Source organism: Ictidomys tridecemlineatus, chromosome 6 (assembly GCF_052094955.1).
Source record: "Ictidomys tridecemlineatus isolate mIctTri1 chromosome 6, mIctTri1.hap1, whole genome shotgun sequence".
Lineage (NCBI taxonomy): Eukaryota > Metazoa > Chordata > Mammalia > Rodentia > Sciuridae > Ictidomys > Ictidomys tridecemlineatus.
Window position 1 is genome coordinate 190,987,020 of NC_135482.1, and position 22,691 is coordinate 191,009,710.

Consider the following 22,691-nt stretch of genomic DNA (forward strand, 5'->3'; position numbering starts at 1 on the left):
AAAGGAAGGAAAATCTAGAATTCCAGAGCTGAATGAATAAATTAAATTGAAAATATTTTCCCTTTAAATTTCTGCTCTTCTTTGTAAATTAAGTCAACAAAATTTAGAGGACTTACCACTTTACACAGAGGAGGTTCGTAGTTTGAAAATAATTGTTATTAAAGTAGCATTTTAAAGAATTGAAGAGGTACCTATATTCCCATTTCTATTTTGCACAATGGTCAAGAAATGGGCACAGCCTGAGTGTCTGTCAGCTGATGAATGGGTAAAGACAGCACAGTATGCATTCATAATGGAATACTATACAGCATGAAAAGAATAAAATTCTGTCATTTGCAATAATATGGATGGAATTGGGGATAGTTATGTTAAAAACTGAAATAAACCAGGAACAGAATGGTAAGTCCCACATGATCTCACTCATGTGGGAAATGTAAAAAGTTGATCTCATAGGAGTGGAGAGTAGAACAGGAGTTACCAGCGGATGGGAGAGTATGGGGAGGTGGGAGAGAAAGGTGATCAATGTGTACTGGGTTAGTTCTGTTGTGGAATTGCAGACTAGGGAGACTTTAGATAATGATAATGAACCATGAATTCCAAAGCTAGGTGAAAGGATTTAAAATATTTTACCAAAATTAAAAATGATAAATGTTTGAAGAGATAGATCTTTAACCTGATAAAACATTATTCAATATATATGTGTATCAAAATATCATGTAGCACCCCATTAATATATATAATGTATGATGCTGTGCTTGGTTATAAATAAATTTAAAAATGAAACTCGAAATAATATTAAAGTCATAAAATTATTAACAAAAAACACAGAAATTTGCTGCTGAATGTAGAACTATCCTAAAAATTCTGCTAATGTGCAATATAAAGTGAAATCTGTAATTGATGTGAGGAGTGAAAGGGAGGGGCCTCAGTGCCTCTGAAATATTCGTCAAGGGATTTATTTACCAGCTAATTGTATTAGCTATTTTCTAAGTATGTGTAAACTCAAATGACTCTTTGAGTAGAACTCAACCCAAAACAAACCATGCTTTTTAGCTTTAATTATACCTAACTTAACCTAGTAAGCCATTTTACACTTTGTTGCGGCATTTTTAAATTTATTGCACCATGGCAGTATTAACCATGTATAGAAATCTATACCAAATATTTCCCTCTCGTTGAAAACAAAATAATTAAATAATTAAGCATAAGGAAAAAATATATACGTATAAACAAGCAACATATACGTTTTTGTCTCTAACATTATTTCATTTAACAATCCAGTAATATCCCCATAAGATTTTTCATTAAGAAACCGCACTGCAAAATATCCCTTGTTTTTTTTTTAAAGCTAGACATTTCAATTTAGAAATACTATAATTTTAACGAACTACAATAATTAACAAAAAACATAGGACTCTACTAAAATGTTAGCAACAGGTATTGTCAAAAGATGTATAGCAAGATTCCTGCATTCTTAGCAAACAAAAACAAAAGAAAAAAAAAGCAACCAAAACCAAAAAATAAAAACAAAAAACACTTCCCAAAGAAAAGGAATGCATCTTTAGTGGTGGGAAAGTTATCTTATTTTACTTTGATCTAAACACTGACTTTTTCTTATAATCATATGGTAATGGCTCTAAAATAGTAGCCCAAACACTGGGAGTCTTGTGATTTCTATTTGCTGATGGTTACTTTCTTAGAGGGTGGATACTTCTTCCCTTGCTCAGAACCTTGTAAGAAGGAAGGACACTTCTCATTTCTTTGGAAACTGATGAATTTCACTACCACACTGGAACAAAACAGTTTTGTTTGTGTAGGTGCACATATATTTCTACTTTATAAATGACATATTAACTTGAAAAAACACATTATAAGTAGCTCATTTTTCATTCCTATTTCTTATTACACCCTGTAATTTATTTTAGGTAAGATGTGTTAGTAAGAAAGCCACATACCACTGATTAAACTTACATGGCTTATAATGCCATGGCTTCTATGATAGTAGCCAAAAAATAAATAAATTGCAAGAAACATTGCATTAGTCACACCAAAGATTTTTGAAAGGTTATTATCCTGCAAGCAATCAAAGTTCTTATTTGGTTTAAAAATTCAAAATAAAAATGTCACGCATTTAGGATAAAATTTTTATTATACAGAACTGCATTAATTTTCTGTTTAAGTTTTCATTTTTTTAGCATTCCAAATAAAACTATTTGTGAAATGTTGACTTCCTGTGTATTCCTCTTTCTTTAGTTAATGTAATATATCCTCTAAATATGTATCTTCGTATGTTATGTAAGCCTTAAAAGGAGATTGCTTATATTTTTGCTTTCTTGTGAATAACTCACAAATATGTACTTGATCTCTAATCCCTTTAAAATAGGATAAAATCCATGTATTTATTTAGGAAAAATAAAAAACAGATTTTTAAAAAATGTCTTTATTTCCAAAATGATTTAGTTAGAGCAGTGTGGTTCAAGGCCATGTTTTGGAGCTTTGGACCTGTTGACCTTCCTTGTTCCACTCCAAGACAAGGCAATGATGGTCACCCAGGGCCTGGGCAGCATTCTATAAAGATTTGAGAGCCTATGAAGATACAGAAAACAGATTTTCCTTCTTAAATAGAATCAAATAAAGATGTGCACTCAGTTATGACTATCAGCTGTCAGTAGAGCATACAAGAACTCATACAAGAGCACAGGATGCCACTGGAGGGTTATTTTTAATTTTATGCAATGAGGGAAGACTTCTCAGAGGAGATAATACTTTCTCTGAGCTTTCAGAGACAGGAATAATTTCATGAATAGGAATAATTTCAACAGGTGAGTATAAAAAGGAGGGGGAGATTCTAAGCATTCTTAAAAAAACCATACAGAAAAAATGACAAGGATTTTGAAGCAGTTAATTAGGGGGCTTCTGAGTTGTGATTGGAGTCTCTGGAAGTAGGGGAGGGGAGAGGAAGGTGACTCAGGAAGACAGCATGGAGTGGCAGTGTCCAGGACCACAGCTAATAGCCGTCCTGAAAATGGCCCTCACAAGACCAAGTCCATTAGTGCAACAATTGCTTTATGTGGGAAGAGGGGTTGTGAAGGTGAGGATGGGAGTAAGGTTTCAACTCCATACTCTTTACATTAAGTAAAGTACTCCTCAATGAGTATTAAAAAGTTCCTAAATTTAGGAAATGTTTACTACCTTTCCCTATGACACAAAATACGGAGCTATTCTTTGTTTTATTTGCAATCATGGCAACCTGTATTATCCACAATTGTTTTTCTCAACAGGATAGTTTTCCCACTTCCAAGTCTTGGCTTCGTTCTTTCTACCTGTCCTTAAACCTCTGAATCCTTCTCAGATGTCAGTTCTCAACCTGTAGATCTGAGCATGGGGCACCCTGACTACTTCATCTAATTAGATCCTTCCCCAGAACACCCTCTCCTCCACCATTCTCTACCTTACAATTCTCTACCTCTACAAACTTATAGGACTTTTATTTCGGTAGTTTCTTATTAATTTGTCCTGCCCATATGCAGTGACTTTCTGCTCCATGTTTCTGAGCTCCATTATGGAAGCAACTTTATCAGTTCTACTCACCAATCTGAAGATAACACCTGCAGCAGGGCCTGGCATATTGTAAAATTTCCATAATTATTTGTCAAATTAAGGATTTGCAAGTATATAGTTATATAAAACCTCCACCCTTAAAAGTTGCAACTTTAAATTAACAAGTCAGATTTTAAAAGCTTCCTGGGGCAATTATTGTGCAGAGTACATAAGAAATAAAAAAATATTCTTAATATATTTCTCAAAATAATCTTTACATAATTAATTAATTATACTTAGTATAGAAGTATATCAATATATATCAATGTATAAATTATATAATATAAATTTTTTATATATTTCCTAAAATAATACTTAGGTACTCAAATAGTAATACAGAGCTAAATATAATATAGAATTGTATATATCAATATGTAATGTGCATAATATAAGATTTTAATATCTGCTTAAAGTTAAGAATACTAATGAACTGATTTCTTTTTGACACACAAGATCTATGTCTATATTTTTCTCCACTAAAGAACATATTTCTTTCTATAAGGAAATATAAGGGAAACAAAAGGAAAGGTTCTGAGGAAATTGCCCTCTAACTTTTCTTCTATTCTCCCACCAAAAATAAGGGAATGAAGTGAACTCAGATGCAGTTTGGTATCATCTCAGGTTCATGACTACCAAGAGAGCAGTCAAGGTTGAAAACAGAAATTGACTATTAGAGAGCTTTGATATTTTTGTACAGTAGAAAAAAAATAGACCCCATCTTTTCTAAGATTAAAAATAAAACTATCTATTAAGTATAAAGCTAACCTTCCTTCATCACCCAATGTCACACATAGGGTTTGTTGTCCACATTTATAATCTACTTGCTATATATTTAAAGAATGCACTTAATAACTCTGTGTCATTGTAGCAAAATAAGTCTATTTAGAAGAGAATGCATTCACATACTTTAAAAAGAGATGGTAAATTCAGAGCTTGCTGTTGTGAAAACTGTACTTCAAATGACACTCTGATTATAAGAGGGGAGAGGCCAACGGGTTCGCTCATGACAAGGTGGAGCTCCACCATCAACAGTAATCAGAGCAGGAGACTTGTCATAGCAAAGGTGTGCTGGAGAAGGCTCTAGGCTAAAGCAAAAAGCAAAAATTCAGTTTTCCTAAAAGCTTGTACTCTGGTGGGAAAAATCATTTCCTCCCTACTCTACAAGAAGTTTCTCCTCTGCCATTTATATAATTGTATTTCCCTTAGGATGTGCACTTTGACATTTCTGATGTTTGCCTTTTAAGGTTGAAACTAAGAGCAAGTCATCCCTAATTTCTTATTGAAACAATGAACCACTGTCCTCTTAAAATATATAGTGTTACTCTTTGTTTTAAAAATAAAACCACATATTAAAACTTTTGGTCATGAACTTGTAAATGTGTGAACACACATACATTCGAAAAACATGCAAAACATATGCTTCTCTTCCCTGTCTTCTAGACACAGGGCCCTTAAACAAACACAGCTGAGCACGGAGAATACAATGTGCCAGGCAAACGCATACTCCCATTAACGTAAATACATTCTTCTGTTTCCTGCCAAGCCCACTCGGTTATGAAAAGCAAGCAATCCCCATTTCTCTTTCAAAACACCCCACATGCTCCTACAACAACCACCCTCAGCAACTGCATGTGGAGACAAGCAAGAGGGACGACGGGCTGGGCTCCATCTCCCGAGTGGGTTGCCTTCTCAGACCCTGACATTCTAAAGTCAGCAAAAGGTCATGCTGGACGCTAGTGGTTTCTCAAAATAAAAAGGATGGTAATAATAACAACAACAACAACTATAGAAGGTGACCATTATGGTCATCTACATGTAGTCATTTCTTGTCTGTTCATGTAGTTAGAGGTTTTTAAATGAAAACTGTCTCATATTAGGGATTTACACTTCTCCAACACCCCTCTCCCCCTCAGACTCATCCTTCTTGGGATTCACTGTGCCCTGTCCCCATATCAAGATTCGATGAAGGGACTTCAGAGCTAGCTCTCAGAGCCTCTATCTGATAACAGCTCTCCGGTAAATCTCAAACTAGTTCCTTAGTTCACTCCCCCGACACACACACACACACACACACACACACACACACACACACACACACACACACACTCTGTTCACTTCTTACTACGCCCCTGCTGAGGGCACCATAGGGATCACAGCAGCACCGCGACCCCAGGAGGTTTCCGGAGGCCAAGCGAAGCCAGGCACCTAGAAATTCCTGAGCCTCAGATCACACTGTGAGCCGCAGGAGCGATCCTAGAGTTGCAGAGAGGAAGATCCCTTCCCCGTGTCCTACAGTCAGACTCCTCGCCCAGGGAAGCTAGGAGTCTGGGAGTAGAGACAGGTTTCCCAGCTCCCGGCCCGCGGGCGACTGGAGAGCACCCAGCCAACTTGCCAGCTCTTGGCGGGGTTGACTTATCAGCGGCTACAGGTTGCCTGACAGCAGATTCACAGCTCCCCGCGGAAGGCGCTCGGAGGGAGACCTGGGGGGTTGGGGAGGGGTGGACAGCCGGGATGGAGGAGGGAAAGAGGGCGGGGATGCCCGAGCCCGGTGGAGCTCCAGCCGGGCTGGGGAGACCGGAGACAGCCCAGGCGCACCTCGCCACAGTGACCCACACAGACCTTGGCGCCGCAACCTCCGCTTCTTGAGGCCGAAGATGCGCACTTTGGAGAAGATATCCACCAGGTTGCCATTGCAGAGCCCGCGGTTCTTGCTGGGGCTGCTCCGCCTCCTGCTGGCAGAGGGCCGGTCCCAGTGCTGCTCCCGCGCCTGCCGCTTCTGGCGGATCAAGCCGCTGGCGATGGCCGCGGCCATGGTGGTCCAGGGAATGGGTCCCGGGGAGGGAGGGGACAGAGGAAGGGGAGCTGGGGGCACCGGAGAGGAAAGGGGCGGCGCAGACCAAGTCTCGCCCTCGGGAAAGCAGAGGGAGGGGCGGTGTGGCGGGTTGGGGAGAGAGGTCTGGGCTCTCAGTCCCGACTAGGACCCATCGCCCTGTCTACCTAGCGCGGGGCCAGGCGCGTAAATGCGCCCGGGGCGCAGCGGGGTGAGCCCCAGGAGCCCGAGGTCCTGGCCTCCGCCTCCCAGACGTGTCTGAGTCCTGAGTCCAGAGCGGGACTGCAGCTGCGGGCGCTCCCGGTCACCCGGAGTCGCCCGAACCCTCTCGGGGGTCGCCACCGCAACAAGCTCTGTCTTCTTGCCTGGCCCGCCTCCCCCGCGGGAGGTAGAGCCGGCCGCTTCCTTCTTGAGCACCGGGTGGAGGACGGGTCCGGCAGTGTCTCAGAGGGTCCGTGGGTCCAGGGCGTGCTGGACAGGTCTCAGCGCCCGGCTCTCGCTGCCCTCGGGCAGGTGCCGCCGCCGCCGCCGCCGCCGCCGCCTGCTCTCGGCTTCTGCCGGTGATTGTCAAGTGCTTTGGAAATCAGCATCTGGAGAGAGCAATCTTCTCCCCTGAGATCGCTAATCAAAGCGCTGCGTTCCCACCCCACTACACCCCCACCACCTATGTGGTCTCCCTCCTATGTATCTCTTTAGGAAGGAAAAAAAGTATTTATAATAATGATTTAAAATAATAAAACGAAAGCTAGGAAGGATTGCAGGGGGTGAGGTGGTAAAACGCCTAGCCAAAGCAGGTGGAATGGAAGGAATATCGTGCGTTTTTTCTTAGAAGAAACTCGCAGGTTTCTGAGGCTGCCGCGGCTTAGCTGAGGCTTCTGGGTCTGAACGTGGCTTCTGGTCCACAGAAACTCTGAACAGCGGTTGGAGGGCGAAGTGGTTTCTGCTCTCCGGGTTAATCCCTTTAGCACCAAAGTCTCCCCACTGCTGCTAGGAGGTGGGAAGAAGGAGACCAGGAGGGAGGAGAGTATGTCTGGAAGAAGGAGGTGCCTCTGCTCCTCACCTAGTCTACTCAAACTTGCTCAACTCTCTCTTCCTGTGTTAGGAAGGGTAGGTTTATCGTTTTGAAACAGCAACACGGAGCAAAAAGAGAGAAGAGAAGCAAGGCAAAATGTTATTATGTACTATGGAAAGACCCCATTCCCCAAACTCCTGGCCAGCCCTTGGAGCAGGAAATGACAGCCGCTGTTCGCGGATGGAATCAGCAGCTGGATAGGATCAATGTCCAGGAGAATATTGAAGAAGACAGGACAGAAATATTGGGGGTATGGGAAAGGGGAAAGAAAGAATGTCGCAGCATTCTAGTGACAGCAAAAAGCAACCAGACGGAGGACACTCTAATATGAACTGCCGTCTTTTGGCAAGCTCTGTTACGGAGCAAAGCCATATGAACTGTGCCTGAAATTCAAATAGAACAGCTGCTGCCTCCTCCCTTCGGCTTTCTGCCTGTGACCTGACAGTGCTGTCTTGGATAATATGAAAATATGAAAGTCCAAGAGGAAAGGAGAGGATGGAGGGCACCTGCAAAAAAGGAGGTTGGGAGAGAAACACTTCATGCTCGGATGAACACTGATTTTGTGGTTTCTAGGATACACTGGAGTGGCTGAACCAAGCGTGGCTTTTGCTCCAGGCTTCTTCCCTATATTTTGCTTATCATCACAGGAAGGTAAAGCAAAAGAAATGTAAAACGAGAGTTCTTATAATTCAGTGCAAAGACAGAGAAAGAAGACTCATTTGATAATCAAGAGACTTGTAAAAATCTTCTCCGGTGACTGCGATAGAGCTGAAAGGGGACACACACTGCACAGATAGCTCTGGGAGCAGTTCTGAACCAAAACATACTTTTTCTTTGTCTCAGGAATAGGCAGAAAGTACTACAAAGACTCGCCACCAGGCAAGCGGGAGAAGTGCAGCCAAGAACTGATCACAGGAAGGCTGGACACCTGCTCCACACACTTATTCATGGCCTCTCCAAGAAGCAGGCGCTGCTCCGCTGCTATTTATTATGTTTACTCTATATTTACTAACAAGTCTCCTTTGGGGAAGAGAATTTTATCTAATGGGGAGGGAGTGTGAAGATTTGGGTTCAGTGCAGATGATACTGACTTTAGGATAATGTATAACATTTAACATTAAAGGGCATACTCTGTAAATTTATTTTCTTCACCTTGCTCTTACATCTAAGAAAGACCTTAATTGCTTAAAGGAATATAGCAGCTACTTTGCCAAAGATTTGCAGTTGCTAATTACCAGGAGATAGTAAAAGTTAGGAAAATGGGATGTTAATTATTTTTGTTCTGCTTTTATGACTTTATTTTCTGTTTCATATGTCTTTGTTCTTCCATTTTCAGTGAGTATGTATTTATGTTGTATTGCCCTGTACCTGCCTATAAAGAGGGGAGCCATTTATACAGAGATGGAAATGCCTAATAAAATGCCTACTGACATATATCTGTCCTTTTCTGGTTCACTGAAAAAGTTCCACTGAACATTAAGAGCCATTACTCCTGACTTTCATTATTGAGGAGAAGCCATTTGGGCATTTTAGAAGTTCTACTTTAAAATTTCTGAATGAATTCATGATTAAAGCAAATAGTTTTATCTAAACCTTCTTGTAGTGCTTTTTATCAAAGAAGTAAAATGTTAAGTGACCTTTTAAATCTACTACAACTTACCAGCACACCTAGTTTGTTTTTAAAGATTTTTTAAAACTTTGGATGTATGTGCCAAGTATGTTAATTTGAAAAGAATGAGATTAAACTTTGTGTTATTATGACTACACTTTCTTTCCTGGCATGTTTTCGTACTGCAGTCATTTCCCAAATCTCTGGGTTGGGGAGGTAGACAGGGAGGTGGTCTCTTGGCTCCTGCGGACCCTTTCTGGTGTTCACCAACCTCCACATGAGGCTGAAATTCAGCACCGCGGACAGGGACCGTGCCCCAAGCAGAGGCCAGTATCAGGGATTTCAAGAAGCTGCCTGTGACACGTCTCAGATACTCTTCCCACTTAAATGCAGTTTTTCTCCTCCACCACCCCACCCCTTTTTTTTCAAGATGGAATGGTAATTAATCCTTACAACTTCTAATGACGTTAATACCACACCTTGGATCACAAAGCCTTTCTGCTTTTTCGATAACTGAGAAACACTCTGCTTGCTTTCTTGATGCTTTCAGACCCCTGGCGCAGCGCCTGAACATCAGACTCCTGGGTCTAGGGGTATCCAGATCGTGAATCTCACAAACCTCAAGAGGTCGTGTCTCTTCTCTGTGGTTTCTTATATTAATAGGAATTGGGGGAGACGGGCAGAATTGGAATAATCAAAGTCTTTCAGCTTACACCCTGCATTTTTCCTCTTACCTCCCCCAAAACGCTGGTTAGTTGTTTACAGATGGAGATAAGTGAAAGAAAACGCAAGAGAGCCATCTGCTGTCTTAAGCTGTGATAATAGAGCTTGTGAAGCTAGGTTGAAAAAGGATTCCAGCGCGAACAAATCCAAAGGTTACTATAATTCAGAAAATGATTTCTCACTCATCAGAACCTTCTTAGGGCTATTAATTTCGCCTTTGATGCTATAAAGACACGCACACATGAATGGAGTGCTGTCCAGGTAGTGTAGCTCCAGACCAGATGGGAAGGAGTCTGAACTCATTTCAGACTGTCTTGGTATATTTCTTGATTCTACAACTCCCTGGCTGTACGGTGACCACTAGAAAGTTGCTTTGTTTCTCTCAGTCTCAATTTCCTCTTCTTTTAAATGTAGATAAGAAAATCTGCTCAACTATGTTTAAGGTAGATATACTAGTGCAGCGTGTGGTCTGCTGCTCAACAGATGACCCTTAATATTATCACCATATTCCATACCCCTCGTTTCTATCTTGTAAATTATAATTATATATATATATATATAAATATATATATATATGCACATAAATATGTGTGTATATGTGTGTATCCATATCCATGTATATTTCCTCACTTTCTTAACAGATCATGACAAGATTTTAAAGAATCAGAAATGTAAGGAAATATCTTACATTTTTGGTGAGAGAAGTCTAAGTTCAAACCTGAATCATTATTTACTAGATTTGTGAACTCAGCCCTGTAAACCGATTTCCCCAGCCAAAAGAATAATAATAAAAACATTGCCTTTCCTCTAATAAGTTATTATGAGGGCCTACGAAAAAATACTTCTAAAACTGACAAATGTCACATGGACATCAGTGCATCAGAAGGTAATTTGTTCGCCACTTCTCTGTGCTAGAAGATCTCCTGAAGTTGCTTATGCCCTCTTAGACTTCCACTTGCTTGTGTTGTTTCCTCTATCTGGAATGCTTCCTTGACCCTTCTTCATGCTCCTCTTGGTAATATTAAAGTGGTGGCTACGACCACTGTTGGAGCATGACAAATAGAGCTTTAACTGTGTCCACGAGCCACTCATTTAACCTCTCTGAGCCTCGGTTTCTTCTTCTGCAGAACTATTCTTATTATGAGAATTTAAGAACATATATACTAAAGTACTTACAGCTGTACCTGACACAAAATGGAAAATTAATAAACAGTAATTGTAGATAACCACTTAAATCTTCATGCTAGGTATTAATTAATCCAAGGGTCAAGTCTTTACTGGGTCAGTATCTATGTCAATTCTGTAGGAGAAAATCCAACTGATTTTTAAAATTAAAAAAATAGAAATAAATAGAGCTTTGGGCTCTGTCCTCATGAAGTGTACAGTCTGGCTTAGCTTTCAACAGAGGTACCTTCTCTGGAAAATCTTCACGCTATCCACCCCAACATCACCATCTCCAATTAACACCAAATCTTGTGTCCCTTCTAAATGTTTCCATTATGCCTATATTAACAATTAATGCCATTTAGCCTAACAGAAGCTAGAATGATATCTTCTACAAAGACGCGCAGCTGGCACCTTATATGTCACATGGTCAAGACCGAACCTCCTCTTCTTACAATCTCCCCTGTCTCCAGAATAGCCACCCTTGTCCCTCTCATTCTTTAGGCCAAAAGCTTTGGCTTCACATTGATCTCATTCTTTCTTTACCACCCCTCACTCCCATTTGTACTCATCTAAATATATTCACTCAATTTTTCAAAATATACCCATAATATGATGTCTTTCAATGTCTCCACAGCTACCTTCAAACCATCATCATCTAGACTACCTAATTGGTCTCTTGAGATCCACCTTGTTCTTCTTCATATCCCCTCAACATTATAGCCAGAGCACTAAAGGTAAAGAGCAGATGACATCACAACCCTGCTCAAAATTCTACACCTCTACAGAAACTGCAATCCTCACAGTGGCCCCCGTGGTGTCTGGCGTTATTGTGTTTGACCTTGGCCTTCATTTGTTCTCTGACATCATCTCTCTCTCTCTCCCTTCACTCACCCCTTGCTGATCCTCAACCCACCTGATACCTCCTGTGGCAAGATGTAACGGTTTGTTCCCTGACTCTCACCTCCTCCAATTCTTGCTTCAATCTACTCACTAAGCTATTCAAAACCACAGACCACAAACACAGACAATCCCTGCCCTCCTGGCTTTATGGTTCTACATAAATACTCAGGATTTTAAAAATTTCTATATATTTTCCTTACCTATTCCCCCCTTTACAATATAAGCCAATGAGGCTTATGTATCAGCCTAAATGTAAAGACAAAGTATTATCTCATCTTTCTTTGTTCAATGACACATATCCAGAGCTTAAAATTGTGTCAGCAGAGGAGGTGCTCAGTAAGTATTTGTTTATAGAGAAATTAAGAAGTTGGATGCATGGACAGACAGTTAATACCAAGTAAAAGGTACAGAAAATCTTGCTTAGGCCAGTCTGTCAAGGATGAATTACCCCATGGTGCTTGATGTCTTTAAGCAACAAGACATCTAAAATTCCATCTGGATTACATACAATCTCAACCCTATAAGTGGGATAAAAAGGGCACCTTTGCCTTTGCTGGGTGGCTTAGGCTTAGCCAGACATGACGTCGTATAGTTTGAGTCTGAAAGTCAGTAGGGCTTTCTGGAGGCTGTGGACACTGACGTCTCTTGAAGGAGAGAGAACGTCACTACTGGTCCTTAGGATTCAGCCCCTGCCCCACCAAAAACATATTGTTTTCTCCCTTGATTTTAGGTTGCCCCTTTTTGAATTTGCTATATCCAGGCCATCACAGAATTTGAAACCATATGAAGACATTTTCCACATTTAACTATAAACATAAAAGTAAACGGATCCTAAGGGAAGAAAACATAAAGAAGAAAGCACCTTCCTAATATTGGTTCCATTATTAAAGGGGGCACTTTGCCCTTGATTTCTGAGTTTCTATGATGTTCTAGGTGATTTTGTTATATATATGTCTTGAATTCCAAATAGATAATTTTTTGCATGGTTTGCTAAAAGAAGTCCAGTTTTTATTTTTAATTCTTTTTCAAGTAAACGAAATATTCAAAGGACATATATTGTACATTAATGTCTATATTAAATTCTCTCACTTGTTATTTTTCACAAAGTAATAATCTGCCTGTTTTTCTTTAATGTCTGCCATTGCAACAGGCACTATTTCAACTTTCCCAAATTCATCAACTCTAGGAAACTATTAATTTAAAAGGCATCATTATTTTACATATAAAAAAGGAAAAAAACTCTTTATTAAATTATATCATTCCATGGATTAGTCTACTAATTCCAGATGTTTATACATAAAAGAATTTTCATCTTAAGATCAGTGAGATATGGTATAATAGCTTTATACTAGTCTATAGATGGCAATTATAACTTTGTCAGCCTGTTGTGCTCTCTGTTTTGTTTAGATACCATATATCTAAACAAAAAAAATTTTTTAAGTGAAAAAATAAAAGATTTTAAGTGCTCCTGAGCACCTGTATTTTGAAACAACTCTCTGTTGTTGATATTTTAATTTCCACAACTCCTAGTAGCATGGAACCGAAAAGGCACATGGGGTGAAAGTAACTCTTCCACAAATATTTCCTGTGTATGTATTTTATCATCTTCATACAATGAGTTGCTCATTCCATTTCACCACATGGTTTCTTCCTCTATGTCAATCACTTTTGAAATTCTTAAACATCTCCTAAATTAAGGATAAAATATGGAGTTCAACATTGGTTTTGCAGAAACCAATTTATTACAAGCTAGTTTGGGGTAGGCTTCATCATGATGAAAAGTGTATATTGGCATTTATTTTCATCTTCTCTTTGGGACTAATAGCTTCTATTTGAAATGTATATTTCTGGAAACGTGGCCAATATTGATGTCTCTTGTTTTTACTAATTTGGAAAAACACCAAAATAATGTTAACAATGCTCTTGACACAAACTTTCAACTAGTTAATTAAGACTCATTATTGTCCAAGTACAAAATCATATTTTATTTTTTTCTATGATAGTATTATTGACCTTTATTTAAGATTCAAAGAGTAATCTAAAGCTATGTTAAAGTATTTCAGAGTTTCAAAAACTAAGTAATTAATTGTATTAATGCTATACCAGTCTTGTTGATTAACTTTGCTGAATTTATTTATTTTTAGTAAGCAACAGATTTCCATCTATTAAAAAAACCTGGAAGGAATTTAATTGTTGCTTGATATTTTGATTCAATAAAGAAAAAACTGAAAACTATTGGTACCAAAAATTTGTGAGCATCTTTCCCTATAGAAAAATACCAGATTGATACTAACAGATGGCTTAACTTTACAAATCTAGTATATTTTTAAAATCTGGCTAATAAGTTGGAAAAATATTCTTAGCAGTTTCTAGAATTCTATATTAAAGTGAATTTATAAGGTGGAAAGCATTCAGTTTCAAAGTTGTGAATATTTACTTATCTTTCCTTATTATAAGTTAGAAGTGGAAGATAATAATGCCATTAATTTTAATGATAAATCAGTGGATTTTAAAAGATTGTTGAATATCTTAGCAGACAAAATATATTATTCACTTTCCAAAAATGTTTTAGATAAAAATTTTCATTTCTGATATCAATGCAAATATTCTGCTTATGCATATGATACAACCTTATCTGTAATTTAACATTATAATTAATTTTTATTCAATGATTATTAGAGTATCTACCTTAATAGGAATTAAATGTCCTAGATTGAGATTGTCCTTGCATTAGTGTATATGAGTTATGTACATATATAAATATGTGCATCTTCAAACATGGACACACACACACGCCAAAACATGTAAATAAGTTTCTGATTCTATACAAAGATAATTATGAAGCATTAGTGATTTCCAAAGAACAACGATCTGCAAACTTCCAGTTCCCAATGTTATAGTTCAAAACTGTTTTCATTACCACCTTAAGAATGTAGGCTTAATATATCCAGAATATAGAAAAAAATTCAAAAAATGTAGTAGCAAAAAAAAAGACAAAAATCCAAAATAATCTTACTTGAAAATGGTCAAATTATGTGATTAGACCTTTAGACATTTCTCAAATCAAGATACACAAATTGCCAACAAGTATATGAAAAAAATGCTCAACATTACTGGTCATTAGAGAAATGCAAATAAAAAAATCACAATGATACACTATCTCCACCCAGTCACAGTGAATTTCATTAAAAAAGTAAAAAATAAAAAAATATATATATTGGTGAGGATATAGAGAAAAGGGTACTATTAATAAACTCTTGATAGGATTATAAATTCAGACAGCCATTATGAAGAACATTATGGCGGAGCCTTAGATAACTCAAAGTAGAATTGCTGAGATAGGGTGTAGCTCAGTGGCAGGGTGCTTGCCTGGAATGTGCAAGGCCCTGTGTTCTATCCCCAGCACCACTAAGTACATATAAAAATAAATAGGAGTAGAATTTCTATACCAGCCAGGCATAAGACTGCAGGAAATAAAATCAGCATATAAAGAGATCTGCACACGCACATTCATAGCAACACTCTTCACAATAGGCAAGATAAGGAACACTGGGGTGTCCCTCAGGAGATGAACAGAGGAAGGAAATGTGATATGTATACACAAGGGAATATTAATCAGCCATTTAAAAAATGAAATCCTATCAATTGAGGCAAAACAGAAGTAGTAGATGTTATGTTAATTGAAATAAGCAGGGCACAGAAAAATGAGTAGTGCATATTCTCATTCTACTGTGGATGTCAAAACAGTTTATCTTAAGGAAGAGAGTAGTGTAGTGAGCAGTGAGACAAGTAGAGGGAGGTTAGATTACAGACATCAAGACCACTTCGACGGGAGGCATCAGCTTCCATGCTCCACAGCATGGTGGGGTGATGGTAGTTTACCACAACCCATCACATATCTTATGAAGAACCAGGAGAGAGGAATTCAGAGGCTCTAGAGATATGGACACCATATATATGTAAGAAGATGGAAGTGCCAATTACCCAGATTTGGTCATGTATGCACATGTGTTGAATGGTCTTGCTGAACCCCATATGCATGTCAAATTATGTGTAAATTAAAAGGAAAAAAAGAGAAAATAAATGTTTCTAGATAATAGTAAAGTGGAAATGAAATTAATGTTAAGTGGAGGATATATTCAAATCATAATTCTTTCTCTTTGAAATAACACTATGTATCTCAATTTAGGAAAAATCTAAATGATATATGTGTAATGGTTTGTGAAGTGCTTTGAGATTGGATGAAGTGGGTGCTATGATGTCCATTCAATGGGAGAGAGAATTAAGCCCCATGAATGTTTCATGGTTGCCAGATTTTTACTGCTAGAAAGTAGAAGAACATAAGCAAACTCTTGTTTTCTTTACTATACTACCTGCCACCTAGAAGCAGTTATTTGGGATCTGACTATCATAGCACCATGGGTAGAATAAGTACCATCATGTGAAGCCAAGGGCACCTAGCAGCTTTGAGAATAGGTTTAGGGTTATCTGTGATTCCCCTTGAAAATCATTCTAAAAAAGTTGCACATGTGACATTTTATAGCATCAGGGGTCACAGTTTTTATCCAACTGTTTAATCTATAATCAAAACCAGAAAAAGAACCCATGCCTGCCCAGGGAGATGAAGAAAGAATGAGAATATTATAGTTCATGCTATGTTTATAACTTTAAAGCACACTCATTGCGAAAAATTTGAAATATAATAATAAATGATAAGTACAAATAATCTCTAATCCCAATATTAAACTTTTCTACATTTTTTCCATTTTATTAAAAATACCTTCACATGAAAAAATTCTACAGTGTTTTTGGCACAATTTAGTAACAGCAAAGTTACAATTGAGATTAAACACCAGTGTATCAAAGGTCACATACTTTAGTCATATGACCTCAAAGTTCATCAGGGACTATTATATTCTATAGTCCTTCCAAAGCTCTCTGCAACTCAGAGATTGCTTCCCTCTAAATCTTGCTTTGCAGTCTCTAGTCCCTGAGAGAAATTATACCTTTACATGTAGGATTTCAGGAAATCCAGCTAAATACAAGAAGTCTTGGAGTTCTGAAAAAGTAGCTATTAGTCTGAAAAAAGCAGCTATCAATCTATCTGTGATCTTATAATCTAGATTTGAAATATGTATCTGAAACTTAATTTTCAAAGTACATGCACTTAGGGAAATATGATAATTATAAATCTATGACTTATTCCTGAGCCTAGTTTCCACTTTAAGTATAAGCATTGAAAGAAAAAAAAAGTATCTTTAAATTTTCTCCAAATCTTTTTCAGTAACCTACAGTATCAGTTTCCTGTTGCTTCTATAACAAATTACCACAAACTTAGTTGGTTAAAAAATACACATATTCATTCTTTTATAGTTCTAGGAGTCGGATGTTCCAAACCAATTTCATTGGATTAAAATCAAGATATCAATAGAACTTTGGGGAGGATTTGGGGGAAGAATCTGTTTCCTTGATTTTTAAAAAGTCTTCTGGAGGCCACCCTGTGGGGCCTGTGATCCATTCCTTGTGGTTCCTTCCAGTCCTGATTCCATTGTCACCTCTCCTAACATGGACTTCTCTCTGCCTGCCTCCCCTTATGAGGACTCTAGCAATCTCACTGGGCCTATCAAGATAATCCAGGGTCCTTCACACAATCGCATCTGAGAAGTTCCCTGTACCATACGAATTAATATATTTCACAGGTTGCAGGGAGACGGAGGGGGGCAGCATTGAAAGACTCCTATTCAGTCTACCACAAGGGACCCACATGGAAAGAGAACTCTTGACTAGCACACCGTGGTGACCCCCTGACTCTACCACCATGACAGTTCCAGGATGCCAGCTTTTCCGTGAAGAGTCCTGTTCCTATGCACGGGTTACCTGTGCACCTGTGTGTTCTCTAGAGAACATACAATATGTGCGCTCTCTCTCTCTCTCTCTCACACACACACACACACACACAGACACACACGCACGCACGCACACACACACACACACACACACACACACACACACACACACACGCGCACACACTTTTTTTTTAAACCCCAGCCATTTATTTGACTGAGTCTCTGGCTCCTGTAGGCTCCTGTCTTCTCAGTTCTTTACTCCCTGTTCAGAGTGACATGATCATTTTCTGGACCTCTTTGTTTCTTACCTACTTTCCTGAATTTCTTAGAATTTTAATTATTATGTCTCTCAAAAGAAAAGAAAAGATAAACAAAGTGTAGCATTGTCAGCCACTGTGGAAGAGGGCTGTGATGTTCCCCTGCGCATCGTGAGAATGCATTTTCTAAGCCCCACATAAATCCTTGAAGAATTTAATTTCTTGAGTTTATAACATGGATTTCATGAGATTTAGGGCCATAGAATAGAGCTAAATAAAACTAAAGTGCAACATATGATGCTCTACAAAATGAGATTTGGGGCCTACGGCTATCACCAAATGAAGGAAATCGATTTTGAAAGTCTTTTTTTTCCCCATTCCTTTCTCATTTTTGATGTAGCTTTAGGGGTAGTAGATAATTGCTCTTTCCTCTTAGAAATCTAGACTGGCTCCTTAGGTAAGAATTTGCCTTAACCATCTAGTATGGCTACAAATGCAAGGTATTGTTTCAGTGAAAGATTTTTCAAGGAATCAAATATATTTCCAAGAGTTTTATGTCAACAGGGGAGAAAGCACCTCAGGAAAAAAAAAAATCATTTGAAGCAGAACATCATGGCACATTTTAAAGAACAATTTTAGGGCTGTAGAAGATGCTCAGCTCCCTAAACTCCTCTTACCCACCCGTGTGCTTCTTGGCTATTTTTGTGTTATTATTCTCTACCTTTCTCAGATCCCGACAGACATTTTAAACTAGCTTCCGGAGACAAGAGAGCACAGTGGTTAAAAGAAATGGGTCAAGAACGAAGTTATTCTACTTGGCAGGTTTTCTTCCATATCATATATACATATTTGAGAGCCTAAGACTTATCAATAAATGAATCTTTCCCAACAGGCAGGGTTAATGGTCCATTTTTCCCCAAGATGCTTCATGGATGCGGTCAGCTGTGCTAGTGAGAAGATGGCTCAGCCATACTCAGCCTGTGTTCATTTCTCCATGAAATGGGCTTAGCGATCTTCTCGAGACCACATAGTTCTAGTAGGACAAGCCTCAGATTGTTTATGTCAGGTGCTTTTGACTACAGACAGGAGAGAATAACATAACATATTTTGATACCACACAGTCCAAAATTCTGCCCTCAGCATCTTGCTATGAGTCAGAGGACAGTTTCCTAGACTTTTGTTAAGAGTTTTTTTTTGTTTTGTTTTGTTCTGTTTTTTAATGACTATATAGTGGCCTCTTCCTGGCCTTTTGGAGGGTCATTCTACCTTCCTAGGACATTCATGTCACCTATGCCTAGCTCTTTTGCTACTTCAGAGCATCTTTTTTGGCACTAACCACAGTGCTCTTTAGCACGGCGCTCCCAACCACAGGGCCTCCACCTCCCCAGGTGAAGCAAACCCAGTTTCACAGTCCGAGTTTGTCAAAGGGAGGAAGAGAATAAGAAAAGAGCAGTCTAAGGTGCTGGGCTTCTCATCACTGCGATGCTTTGCCCAGTGCTGTTTTAATAAGTTTCTCATTTTTGCAACCAAAGCACCTGAGAAGAATAACTTAAAGGAGGAAGATTTAGTTTTTGGTTCAAGGTTTCAGAGTTTCAGTACCTGGTCCGCTGGCTCCATTGCCCTGGGTCTGAGATGATGCAGAACATCATGGCAGAAGGTGGGGCGGAGGACAGCTGCTCAGCTCAGGGCATCCAGAAAGCAGTCAGAGAGAGAAAGGAAGAGGCCATGGACAATATATGGTTCCCAGGGACATGCCCCCCAGTGACCTGATTCCTCCATCCATGTCTCTCCTGCTTCCCAGTAGTACAAATTATCAATTTATCCAATGGGTTATCTGCATTGTTTTCTTGTGCAGATATGTATGCTATTCTTAAATAACTTGAGTGAATCTGAATTATTACATCTTGTATTGCAAAATTGGTCTACCACAATCAATATTTTTATGCGAACATAATTTTTTATAGAGACAATTATCTTAGTTTCTATGTTCAATGCATTTCCTTCACCCACTCCTTAATTCACTCAAGAAATTCAGTGAGCACTGACTGTCCATCACTAGACCCAGCATTCAGACATCAAGAGAAAGTGGTTCTACTCTCCAGAAGCGCAGCAGAGTTGGGAAGATGGCTACATGTGACTAAGGGAGGCTTTTCACGTAAAGCATGTGCAAGAACAGGGGAGAATCAGCTCTACCTGGTATGGGTCAGGAGAGGGCTCACGGGAACAGTAATATTTGGAGTTAGGATTTAAAAGATAATAGGTAGTTGCCAGGCAGAGAAGAGGAACATGAGGATTCTGGGCAGAACATCTCCAATGAAAAAAAAAAAAACCCAAATTGGGACACAGCTTCATAGAAAAAAAAGTGTATAGTAATTCACAGAGAACTTCCTTTTCCCATTAGGTTAGCAAAAAGATCCATTGATTTATCTGGCTATTTACATGCTGATCTTCCCCACACATTTTTATTAATATTCCAGATAGAATCATTACATGTAAAATGTACTCAAGACATAGCACATGGCAGCTATATGCCATCATACACAATGAACATAAAAACATAGGAAATGAATGAATAAATGGTATTAGGAATAGGTGGTGGACTATTGCTCTATTTTTTTACTTTTTGCATTTTCCCCTGATGTTTCATAAGGAGCATGTAGCACCTGCATGATCATAAGTTGCTAACCCCATCCCTTTTCTAACAAAGACGTTGATTTAGATGAGCTAGGAAGAGGGTAACATGCGGAGAAGGTAGCTGAGGAGAGAGCTGAGGATATCCATTAGCTGATTAGAATGCTTTTTCTTCTGCCTTTTATGCAATTTTATTATCCTTTTAGTGTGAAAGTATAGTTTACTTATATGGTATAAAAAGTCCTGTGCTTAGAATTCTTGAATTCATGTTTCCAGAGATGTAAAAATATTACTGTTTCAATAAATTATTTTTGAAAAACAAACCAAAAGAAAAGAAGAACAAAATAATAACAAAATATCTTTTATCCTTGAAAAATCAAGGTTGCAATCTTTTGAGACAACCTTCAATATAGCTTTTTAAGGATGTATGAGTAATAAAATTCACAGGTTGAGCATATTTACAAGGTCTCATGTCAGAAAGAGCAAAATTAATTTCCTGCAGTAAAGCTTTGCTCTCTTACTGTCAGCTTGGCTCCTAAGTAAACACATTGCACTTTATTCCTATCACTCTCAGGTCTCTGATTCAAGTATTTATGCTTTATTGATAAACACTAAAATAAACCTGTGACACTGGGCTGCTTAGTTTCCACGATGGTCCCCGTGTGCAAGCACATCATTCAACAATTTCCTTTCTAGCTTGGGGGATGTGGTACTTGCAGTGTTCCCTTTCCACCTTTCTGGGCTGGTTAGTACCAACCATGTAATTTCATTTTCTTCAGAGAAATAAATTATTTTATAGTATAACAGTTTTTGCTTACTTGGTGTAGATTAAAATACACACAAAAACACAGATACACACACAGAAACACACACAGTTAAACCAATATTGTTAAACCCTCAGGGTTGCTCAAGGGAAATTAAAACAGCTACTTCCACAGAGTTCCAGAGACTAATCTGTTCAATTCATATTTACTCTTCTGCTCAAGTCTTCATTAGGAAGGGGTCCTGTAAGCCTCCAGTCCTACATTACTCTAACAACACTCAAGAGTGGCTTGATTTCTACTTGAACACTCGAATGATTTATTGACCGCGATTGATCAACAGAGTTTCCCCTCTCCTTTTGCATTTGGCTTGACTTTTAGAATCCCCTACCCAGAATGAGCCCAGAGCTTGACTTTCTAAAATGTTCAGCCATCTGTCACCTTCCAATGCTCATGGAACAAAATACTTTCCTCTCGTTCATATGACAGACTTTAAATATTTTGCTAAAAAAATTACCTTTCTATTCACTCCTGCCCTTCTAGTTTCAGAACATTTCAATGATAATTATCCACTCATGAGAGTTAAAGTCAAGGTCACACGTAACCTGTAGGTTTTCTCTGCTAGTCTCTGGCATTCAAATGAGCCTTGTCTTCTCTGTTCTTCCTTGTCCTTGACTTCCAGGACTTCACATCCAACCTCACCTCCTGTTGTCCCCGTTCCAAGTTTGCACACCTGTCATGTCTCTAGGCTGTGACACTGGGAATGTAGTTAGTAGTTTCCATTCACATTGTTTGGCCCTTCTGAATACAGTTGGATGGTCTCTTGAGCCAGAAACACTAAGACACATCAAAATGAGGCTTCCTTTATCTCAGTTCTCTCAAAGCCTTAGGCTTGGTTGTTCCCCTTCCCTCCTCTGCCTTGTTTGAACTATGATGAGATTTCAGCTTCACTGACTCAAGGACTTTGTCCTCTTCTCTGCTCATTCAGGGTCCCCTCAGGGTGTGCGCCCTGCATGTATAAAGATCTACCGTAAGACAGCATGCCATGTCATGATGCCAGCACCCCGCACGAGCTATGCTGGCCACATCTCGACTGCATCAAGGAGCCACAGGGAGTGACTGAGACACACCAGCAAGGCTTATGTATGACACTCTGTGGTGTTCCCACAATGCCAGAATCACCCGATGACATTCTCAGAACTTATCCCTGTCATTCAGCCACGTGCACACACATGCACACATCAGTCACAGCATAGCACAATTTTCAACTTCATAAATCATTTGTATTATAATTG

General features: G+C 38.9%; 1 protein-coding gene across 5 annotated transcripts in view; it reads right to left on the minus strand.

Moving 5' to 3' along the window:
* The window catches only part of Fgf14 (fibroblast growth factor 14), a 635,314-nt gene that overhangs the window by 212,784 nt on the left and 399,839 nt on the right, over positions 1 to 22,691 (minus strand). The window contains exon 1 of one of the 5 annotated variants that reach the window (XM_005317009.4): positions 6,220 to 7,090. The exons of the other annotated variants lie outside the window; for them this stretch is intronic. Within the exon in view, the coding sequence (XP_005317066.1) occupies positions 6,220 to 6,412 (193 nt within the window). The 5' untranslated portion in view covers positions 6,413 to 7,090. Of the gene's footprint in view, positions 1 to 6,219; positions 7,091 to 22,691 lie in introns of those variants that run through there. 5 annotated transcript variants of the gene reach the window in all.